Below are 10,658 nucleotides of genomic sequence, written 5' to 3'. Positions count from 1 at the left end.
GCATTCAGTACATTCAAAGCTTAATAGTGAGCAAAATGTACAACTTTAATTCTCATCAGGTATGGGACAGACAGTAGGTGTTGTCAGCAGTGCAAGCACAGGTGTGGCCCCCTCTCAGAGCTTTACTCTTCTCCATACACAGAATGTCCTTCTAGGTTCTCTAATACTCCCATGGGAGGGGACAATGCAGGTGACCATTACAATCGGCTGCACCAACTACAGCAGCAGCGCACGTGTGGGTTGTATGTGTGTATATGTGAGAGAGACAGACAGAGAAAAGTGAGCATGAAGTGGGGCGGGGGGAGATTTAGGACGTGGAGGGGACAACAGAGAGGAGAGGGGACTGAAAATGGTGACGGTGGTTGTAAACCTTGTCCTGACACTGCACCAACTAAGAGGAGTGAAGGGAACGTTCTTCCGGCTATGACCGTGTCACCCACGTCATTCCACCACGACGCCCTCCGTGCACCCAGAGGACCTAACACGAGGCGAGGGGCAGGGACTGGGTGATGTTCCCAACCCCTCAATCGAACTCAGTGAAGACAAGACCTCGGTTTTCCCTGCTCCACCCCCAACCCTGGCACCAGGTGGCCACAGGTCCCACCTTTCATGTACAGAAAGCTGTGGAAGTAAGGCAGCGTGACGCAGCTGTACACGGAGTCCCGCCGGTAGGAAAGTTCGTCGTCCGTGTCGAACCTCGAGTCAAAGTCCTCTTCGCTGTCTTCAAACTGCACAAGGACAGCGAGCCGATGGGGACCAGAGAACAAGAGAACAAGCAGTGAACGTGGCCAGCAGCTACCGACATTGGAAATAAACACGGACGAAGAAGCAACACGTCCATTCGTAACACCACAACAGGGTGGCTGTCAAACATTTCATAATTACAAAACGAGACCTTTTAAGGTCAAATGGTCCATTACGTCGATACATAAAACACCAGACATACTTTAACACAAAAACTATTCTAAAAACAACACTGCTGTTTAAAGGTATAATTTTTTAAAAACTGAATGTTAATTTCCTTTAAATTACTAGGTATATCATTTTTAAAAAACTGAGCATTAATTCCCTTTAAATTACTCAGCTAAAAATACCTTCAAGTTTTAGGAAGTCAAGGCAGTGGACGATGGGAAAAATAAAAAGTAAATGACAAATAAATCCGGAAGCTGAAAAGGGCACGTTTAAGCCCTTAGAGATGCCTCCTTTTCAACCAGCACAGGATAGCTCATCCTGGGGTGTGGACTGTGCAGCTAATGTAAGGAAAAGTCTGCAACACGCCCGTGGCATTTCTAGTTCTAGCTAGGGTGGGTCTCATCTCCCAACCTGCCGCCAAAGCCAGGGCAGACACGGACAAATTCCCCATTAAAAATGCCAGTTTTCTTAGCCTCTGGGCAAAACGCAGCTCCGGGCCTTGTGTTTAACTCGGAGCCGGCACATCGTCAAAGTTCCATTCCCTGATGCGGTTGCTTTTTGGGGACGAGAAAGGGGTTTGGGATCGACTCAGAGAGCCTGGCTCTGAAAGCCCGGGCACGGTCTGCGCAGGCGCGTTCAGCCGAGCGCTGGTGCAACGGGGCGTGGATGTCGCCGAGCCCCGATGTCGCAGCGTGGGCGAGCCGGGCCCGGGGTGGTACTCACCGAGGACTGCGCCCCTTCGGAGCTAAACCGGTAGGCCCCGGAGCTGTTGTAGGTCCCCACGGAGCATCGGTAGTCTGGGGACCACTGGCTACTGCAGGAGTTGGAGAAGGTCACGCTGCTGCCCGAGGTGCCGGCGCCGTCCTCGTAGGCGTCCTGGTCGTAGTCGTAGTCGCCCTCCGGGCCGGGGTGGCCCCCGCTGCTTTGGGGCATGCAGTAGGTGGGCTCCCCGCCGGAGGAGCCCTGCTCGGACGCGGCCAGGAGCACGGTGCTGTCGCCGCTGGGGCTGGTGGCCACCACCGTGTCGTTCATGTACGGGTCCTCCTCCGAGGACTCGTCGCTCGTCCGGATGCCACTCGTGCGCTGGTCCGAGTGGCCGTGCTCGCTCGGGTTGGGCGAGTCCTTGAAGGCATCGTCGTCTGCCTCGAAGCCCTCGTCGACCTCCTCCTCGGGGTAGGGCTGGCTGAAGTTGAAGCTGGGCTTCTCCCCGGCCGCAGTCTCGGCGCCGGCGCCGCCGCCGCCCAGCTCGCCCGACTGCGCGCTGCCCGCCGACAGCGAGCGCTCGATGTGGCGCACGCACTCGTCGATCTCGTCGAAGTTGAGCGACTCCAGGAACTCCTGGGCGGCCCGGCACGCTTCGTCCTCCAGCCTCCGGAGCTCCTCGTCCCGCAGCTGCTGCAGCTTCTGCAGGGAGGCCTCGGTCAGGGACAGCTCCTGCCGCTCCTTCATGCGCTGCAGGTCCTCGATTTCTTTTTCCAGACGCAGGATCTCTTCCACCTGTTTGTTTTCCTTCTGCTTCTCCAGCTCCCGGCTCAGTTCCGCTTCCCTCTGGCTCCTCTGCAAGGCCTCCAGCTCCCGCTGCTTCCGCGCCGCTTCCTCCTGGACAGAAGAGGAAGGAAGACGTCGGAAAATGTCTCCACCAAGAGCACAGGGATCGCTCCTCCTCTGCACTGAAGAACCATGACATGCGGTTGTTTGGGGCCGAATTGTGTTCCTCCCAAATTGCTATGTTGACGCCTCAAACCCTAGCACCACAGAATGTGTCTGTGGGGAGCCTTCAACAAGGTGATCGTGTTAGAATGAAGCTGTGAGGTGTGGCCCCAATCCAGTCCGACTGGTGTCCTTATTATAGGGAGATTGGGACAGACAGACACCAGGGATGCATGCCCGGATGCAAGACCACGTGAGGACACCGCGAGAAGGTGGCCGCCTGGAAGCTAAGGAGAGAGGCCTCGGAAGAAACCAAACCTCCCAACATCTTGACCTTGGACCTCTAGACTGCAGAATTACGAGAAAATCAATTTCTGTTGTTTTAATTTGCTATGGCAGCCTGAGCAAACTAATACAGTGGTTATATGGGTTTAGAGAAATTATACTGTCATGATTCGCTCTAAGATCTTAGACATTCACTAATTTTCACCCAATTTAATGGGTTAGAAATTGCATCATAACTTGAAACCTTTAATTTTATTCAGCAATGTCACCATAATAAATAAAAAACTAAAAAATAAACTGCATCACGAACATCTCCCCTAACATTCTCCTCCCAACAGATTTATACTTTCAGTTTTGAATCCTGAGTCAACGTGTTTGAAGAGGGAACGAAAGGGACAGACGAGATGCCGCATGGTCACAGCATCCTTTACCTGCTGGGTGCGGAGCTCAGCTTCTCTTCGTGCCTTCTCTCTTTCTCTGAAAATCGTAAAGAAAAGAGACAGTGGGAAAAAAAGCACAATGAAAAAAATCCTAGAACCACTTGTCAGAGCGAGCTAACTTTTTTTAAAAAGCTTTGCTAAAGAGAACTTAAAAAGCATGAAGGATGGAGCCTCTTCTCTTGGCAAGAGACTTGTTTTGTGCGTGAATAAAAGCACACACAGAAGTGAGTCTTCGATGCTGCCAAGGAATTTTATATTTGAGCCACCGGAAGTTAATGTTTCCAGTGGTAGGTTTGGCAGCATCCACTGAGAACTCTTGCTACAAGGATGGATAGAGAGCATAAAACCCCAAAGGTGTCCTTCTGCTTCACCCCAGTAAGAGAGGCAGGTGTGCTGTACCTTTCCTCCTCCTCCCGTCTCCTCCTTTCCTCTTCCTCCCGTCGCCTCTGTTCCTCTTCCTCCCGTTTCTCAGCCAGCATCCGTCTGTAAACTCTCCGGGCAGTCTGACCTCTGAGCTGCTTCTGGAAAACGGTAGCTGCTTTTTTCAGGCGCAAAAATCTCCTCCGCAGAAGGAATGCTCTGTAATTCTTCTGAATTATCACCACACAGTCAAGGACCTTCCTGTACTGCTTTCTGAAAATGAAAACAAAAACACAGCACAACAGAATAACTGTTGAGGTAATGAGGTTTCCAGCGCTTCAAATGAGTTTGTTAATGCTGTAAGACATAAGAACAGGACCCAGTGTTGGAAGATACTCTCATCATACAAAGGGGAGCGAACAGGAGGCCCCTTTGAGCACAACAAAACAGAAGAAAAACAAGAGAACCACAACAAACAAAACTAAAGCAAGAACCCTATCATATCTTGGCTAAATAAACACATAACCCCTAATGATGACTTTGAAAAGCTTTGGCAGGAAGCTGGTTGTAAACAGGACTGCAAGAGATCTGATATACTCTGTTTTTATAAGAAAAAAAAATTTGCCACAGTGAGACAGCTTAGTACTGAAGAAAATTTCATGGTGTGGGGTTTCACGTGGCACGTTGGTCCTCAGAGGTGGACAGAACACAAGTGCACATGAAAAGCTGCCTCATTCAGCAGACACCGGAGAGTGGGCCTCTGTGGACCCAATGAGAGAACACCAATGTCAACGGCCAAAATGCCAAAGGCAACGGCCGGGTTGCCTCCGGCTTCAGTACCTGACGAAGATGAAGTAGGTACACGCTTAAATATCTCGGCACAGTCCCCTACTGCCACTGCCGAGATGCCCAGAATCCCCTTTCTTATGTTCTGCTGCCCCATCAAGCTAACCAGGCTTCTGGCATCACCAGAGCACTGACCTGGGACTCTCCTTAGCCCGGTCCCAGCCCTCCAAACGGATCTATTTTAAGTAAAAGCGATCAACCCGGCTACCTGATGGCTCCTGCCAGGGAAGCCCTCCTCCCCCACGGCACTCCTTACCGTGCCAGGTAACCCAAGACGTGGGCCCGGATCACCATGGCCGCCCGGGTAACTTCCTCTTCCCGCCGCTTCTCCAGTTTCTGCTCCAAGGATTCTCGAAGGAAGACCTGCCCAGGAGGGAGCGACATGTCAGAACCAAAGAATGTGGCTGGTAGAAGGCAGGCGCCTCTGTCTGGGTCAGAGATATCTTTTTTTATTGGTGGGCGGTGGTGGGGAGGCATTTTTCTCTCAGGTTTGCTCTAAATGCTTTCTAGCGCAGTGCTGCTCAAACTCCTTGTGGGGAAGGGCCGCTGTTTTTATTTACTTATTTTTTTTAATTGAGGTACAATTAACGCATAACATTATATTAGTTTCGGTTGAACATCATAATGACTTGATATTTGTATCGCGAAGGAGGAAAAATTTGCCCCCTACCCTTCTTAGTTCTTTTGGCTGGTCTAATAATTAAATGGACACATGACAGATTAACAGGAGAAAAAAAAATTAATTACATTTCATATAGAGGTCTCACAGAAAGGGGACTCCTGAAGTGACGGAAGCAGGCTGCTCACATCCCATTTTTAGACATAGAAACAATTATTTGTGAAGATGAGACAAAACAAAGGGGTTTGTGTTTGGGGTAGCTAAGTACTGCTGTAACAAAGTTTGTTCCTGCAGCTTCGTCAGCCTTGATTCCCTGTTTCGTGATAAGGATGCCTCTGCCCCCAGGACAGGGAGGACACTTTCACTGAGAGATCCATTTCCTGCTTTCAGGAGGAAGTGGAGGGTCAGAGTGCCTCTTTTATACATCAGCTATTTCTCAAGTAACTTGAATACAAAATAATCGATACATCACTGTGGCATATTTTGGGGTGGCCTGTCCCGAGCCTCAATAGTATATACTGCAAAATGATCACCGCAATAAGTCTAGTTAACATCTGTCATCATATGTAGGCAGAAATTGTTTTTCTTACTATGAGAACTTTTAAGATCTCCTCTCTTCGCAACTTTCAATATGTAATACAGTATTGTTAGCTATGGTCACCATGCTGTACATTACACCCCCATGAATTAATTAGAACTGGAAGTTTGTACCTTTCGACAACTTTCGCCCATTTTGCCCACCCCCTCTACCTGCTGTCTCTGGCAACCACCAATCTGTTCTCTACCTATGAGTTGGGTTTTTCTCCCCTATGATTTAGATTCCACATAAGAGATCACAGTATTTGTCCTCCTCTGGCTGACTTATTTCTTTCATTCGACATAAGGTTCATCCATGTTGTCGCAAATGGCAAGATTCCATTCTTATGGCTGAATAATATTTCAGTGCACGCGCGCGCGTGTGTGTATGTGTGTGTGTGCGCGCGCGCGTGTGCATCATAATTTATTCATCCATCCATTAATGAACACTTAGATGGTTCCCTATCTTGGCTATTGTAAATAATGCTGCAATGAACATGGGAGAGAAGGGTGCGTGTTATCTTCCCGAGTCATTGTTTTCTTTTTCTTCAGATACTCAAAGTGGAATTACTAGATCATGGGGTAGTTATATTTTTAGATTTTTTTTGAGGAACCTCCATACTGTTTTCCATAGTGGCTACACCAGCTTACATTCCCACCAACAGTGCACAAAGGTTCCCTTTTCTTCACATCCTTGCCAACATGTTATTTCTCGTCTTCTTGGTAACACCCACTCTGACTGGTGTGCGGTGGTATCTTATTGTGGTTTTTGCATTTCTCTGATGATTAGTGATGTTGAACATCTTTCCATGTACCTGTTGGCCATCTGTGTGTCTTTTTTTGAAAAATATCTATTCAGATCTTTCGCCTATGTTTTAAGCTGGATTGTTTGTTCTTTTGCTATTGAGTTGTATAAGCTCTTTATATTAATTTTGGGTATTAACCCCCTATTAGATATAAGATTTGCAAATACTTCCTCCCATTCAGCAGTTTGCCTTTTCATTTTGCTGATTTTCTTTCCTATGCAGACGCTTTTTAGTTTGATGTAGTCCGACTTGTTCGATCTTTGTTGCCTACCTTTTTTTAAAACTTTCCATCTGTACAGACTAAGATATCTAGTAAAAATATATTACTAGAACGAAAAAAAAAAAAAACAACAAAAAGGCTATATAAGCCCCGTTTTGGGGTTATTATTAGATTCAACAGATATAAAAGGATTGTGACATTGCTATCAAAGTTTGTGAATACTTATTTCATTAACAAGAGACACAGAGGTATTCCCCATATAAAAAAAGGAAAAAGAATTTTTAAAAAAAAAAAGGAAAGGAGGGTAGGAAGGAAAGAAATATAAAAAGTTTGTAAAATATTACTTTATGACATGAAAACTCTCTTCATGCCCATCAAGTGATTACGATCAGAATATCTGGGCCTCAAACACTTTAACATATATAAAAAAAACTGACATTAAAAAAATAATTCTGAAAACTGAGTTTGAAATTAGAATTAAACCATTTAAGCTACATCTCAGTTTAGCCACCACAAGAATACAAGAATTGGGACTAAACAGATTACAGCTTTTTTGCTGGCCTGTTTCTGGGAACAGGCTCCTTAATTTCATGCTTTTCAAAACCAGATAAGGGGGTCTGATAATTGGCACTTCCTATTGGAATTCCTGATTTTTGAAAAAATGTTGACGCTCCATCAAGGTAGCTTTTAATTATGCCATTTCAAATTTAACACATGCATAGGAAATTCTGAATTATTCCCTAAAATACTAGTGCCAAATATTTTTATGCTTTTCTCTTAACCGTCAGCATGAGGGCATTTTGGTCGCAGTGGGGAGGGTGTGCTAAACGGTACCCTCTCTCTCATGACTTTAAAATGCATGCTCCTGTGAGTCATTCTGGCCTAAAATGATGCACTATGTTCTCCTGATGGCACATTTTTCCAGACTCTATCCTCCATCTCCTCCAAGACATTTGGGCAAAACAGTAAATAAAGAATTCTACCTACCACACGTGAGTCACGGCCTTACCTATTTTTGCTCTGCGTTCCCAAGCATTTGTAAAACACTACACCAGCCTGTGTTTTGGTCAATATTGCTGCCAGAAGGTATTTAAAGCCATTACCCTCTGATGAACATCTGGGCCTTCTGGTAAAGAAGTTCCTAGCATCTTGAACGTGGCAGTGATGTGGTTGGTAAATTAAACATGGCCCCAGCTCTGACTTAGCCGGCTTAAACATGACATTTGGAAGGCAAGAGATCCTATCTGCTGGGCAAGCATTTCTAAAGAAGGTAGGAGGCCTGTCCGAACAGGCCATGCAGGAGATTCTGGTGCCCTTCCCCATGGAGAGGTTGAGGGTGGCCGGGGGGAGCAGCGGCTCCCCTCTTTAGATTTTTCCTTCTGCCTTGTGACTCTGGCACACTGAAGAATGTTGAGAAGGATTCCTGTCAAGGTCGACATCTAGGTCGAGACCTGAAGGATGAGTGGCTCCGAGATGCTGCCTAAATACTTGTCGCTGACCTCGCACTGGTCAGTTAGGGAATGAATATCAGCTGTGTCCCTACCAAAACCTTTTGAAGTCCTATCCCCAAAGTCGTGGTATTCGGATGGTATTTGGTATTTAGTGCCTTTACAGGAAGAGACCAGAGCTCACTCTGCCCCCCACCACGTAAGGGCATAGGAAGAGAGGAGCCACCTTCGCAGACACGGGAAGCTGCACGTTACGCCCCGGCCCTGAGTTGGCCGCCTGAATGAACACACACATAGAAACACTTAGGATCTGATGTTTTGCTGTGTCCCCGACAAACATAGAGTCCCTGAAAAGTCAAAGATTTCATATAAAATATGAACTGTCTGGAAGACAAAAGATTATGGCGGGCACGATCCCATGAGCATCATCCCAATGTTAAAAACGGCTGGCGGGCAGCCCTGAGGCTAGTGCCTGCCAGGGCCTGGGGGCGGCCGTCCTCTCCCCGCGTCGTACCTTGGTCTTGCCCAGCTGCCACTCGCTGTGGGAGGGGTCGTACAGCTGCAGCAGGGCCGCGCACCTCCCCTTGCTGTCCTCGGGCACAGCCTCGCTCCTCAGCAGCACTTTATACCTGCAACGAGGTGCCAGGCTCACATTATGCCGTCATTCCCTCTTTCCCCCATCCCTCGGAAAAGAAAGAGGATGTATGCAGGTCCTGTCTTGCCTTTTGTAAAAATCCTGAAAGGGTCTCCGGATCGCATAGCCCGCTTTGCGGATCCTCACGGTCTCCAGCATCCCGGAGTACCGCAGCTGGTTCAGCACGACTGCCTGGTCGAAGTGGTCTGGCATCTGAAACACGCGAAACGCTGAGAAGTTAACAAGGCAACACACACACACACAGAGTTCTATACGTGCACACGCGCGCACACGACCTACACAAAACTACACAGACACACACACACACACACACACACACTGTTCTATACGTGCACACACGCGCACACGACCTACACAAAACTACACAATAAAAAGTGAACCCACCCCATGTACCCAGCACCTAGCTTCAACAGCCACCACCCCGTCGATCCTGCCCCAACTACATACAGTCCACTTCCCTGCCCTTGAATTATTTTGGAAACAAGTTCCAGCCGCCACACCACTTCATTTGTAAATTTATCAATATCATTTTTTTAAATATCACAACACATTATATCTTAAGATGCCAATAATGCCTTGATATGAATATCCATGTTCGAGTTTTGATTGTTTTACAAATATCGTAACTGCACCACTAAAGAATCTAAAGTGCCATACAAATATCACTTTATTTACTTTTTAAACTTTAATTTCAAGGCATTTAAAGACTTTTTTTTTTAGCTGAAGAATACAATGACCCAGTGAGGGCTGGGGGAGAAGGGGAGAAAATGAAGATTCTTTTTCATTTTTGTCTCTTTCTTGTCAAATACTCCATTTATGGAACATTCCATACCATGATCACTAAATAAATGAATCCCAGAGAACATGCAAATGAAAGCCAGAGGAAATCAAACCAAGACTTAACGTTCCGAAACGCATTCTCTTATCCACTCAGCTGCCAAACAAACTGCCACTGCTGACCGGACAATAAGTCTTTCAAACTGAAGCCCCAAAGTAGGCCACTTCCCATTCACAGCTCTGGGCAGTGACTTGTTTTTTAATTTAAATGCCCAATCCCTTTAATTAATTTGTATTTTGTTATCCTACACAGCGGTGTATAAAATGGATGAAAAAAATAGTGCCATAGGACATAAGTACATTGTTAAACAGTGCAAAAAAAAAAAAAAAAACGGAGAGTAGCTTAAAGTTGCAAGCCATGAAAATGCAGTTAGTCACTGACAAAAAAGTGAGGCTGAAAGCCATGTTATTCTGTACCTTTCCAAACCAGCAAAGACTAAATTGAAAGAATGCTCTGCAAATCTCCCTTACAGCTTTTGATGGAATAGCTAGCTGCCCTCATCTCCAGCAGGCAAATTTCTTTTACAAACACCGACCAAATTGTCTTTACTCAGCAGTATTCTGCCCAAGTCTAGCCGACAAATTAGGGCAAACATCCCCAAGAACTGTGGCTCACAGATTTTTAGTCTTTATTACCTTAAATATACTCAGAACAGTAAGAAGGACATAAAAATATGAAAACAAAATTATCCTTGGTTACTCTTCCGCCTTAATATCTGGATTAAAGAAGAGGCGACTGTTCTGACAGCATTTGGCTAAAATGCTTGTTGTATTTATTTGGGAATATAATCTGATCAGCAGCAACCTACAAAGACTAGTATAAAGCGAACACAAAACAAACGACGAATAACAAAGCATCCAACTTAGTCCACTCAGTTACATCCACAGAGAAACCTGCTAATTTAATATGTCATCATTTCAAGCTCCAAAACTTTTTAAATGAAAAAACTCTCGAACTCTCTCTTCAAGTTTTCACCATTCATGACCCATACTGTTTTCCCTGG

General features: G+C 46.3%; 1 protein-coding gene across 1 annotated transcript in view; it reads right to left on the bottom strand.

The window, feature by feature from the left end:
- MYO10 (myosin X) overlaps nt 1–10,658 on the bottom strand; it is a 190,800-nt gene that overhangs the window by 24,879 nt on the left and 155,263 nt on the right. The window contains exons 20-26 of the mRNA XM_006907122.3: nt 8,885–9,009; nt 8,677–8,791; nt 4,750–4,856; nt 3,687–3,920; nt 3,279–3,324; nt 1,636–2,511; nt 605–728 (exon numbers count right to left, since the gene is read on the bottom strand). Of these exons, the coding sequence (XP_006907184.1) occupies nt 605–728; nt 1,636–2,511; nt 3,279–3,324; nt 3,687–3,920; nt 4,750–4,856; nt 8,677–8,791; nt 8,885–9,009 (1,627 nt within the window). The remainder of the gene's footprint in view (nt 1–604; nt 729–1,635; nt 2,512–3,278; nt 3,325–3,686; nt 3,921–4,749; nt 4,857–8,676; nt 8,792–8,884; nt 9,010–10,658) is intronic.

This window comes from Pteropus alecto, unplaced genomic scaffold, assembly GCF_000325575.1.
Source record: "Pteropus alecto unplaced genomic scaffold, ASM32557v1 scaffold152, whole genome shotgun sequence".
Lineage (NCBI taxonomy): Eukaryota > Metazoa > Chordata > Mammalia > Chiroptera > Pteropodidae > Pteropus > Pteropus alecto.
This window is presented reverse-complemented; position numbering and strand designations above follow the sequence as displayed.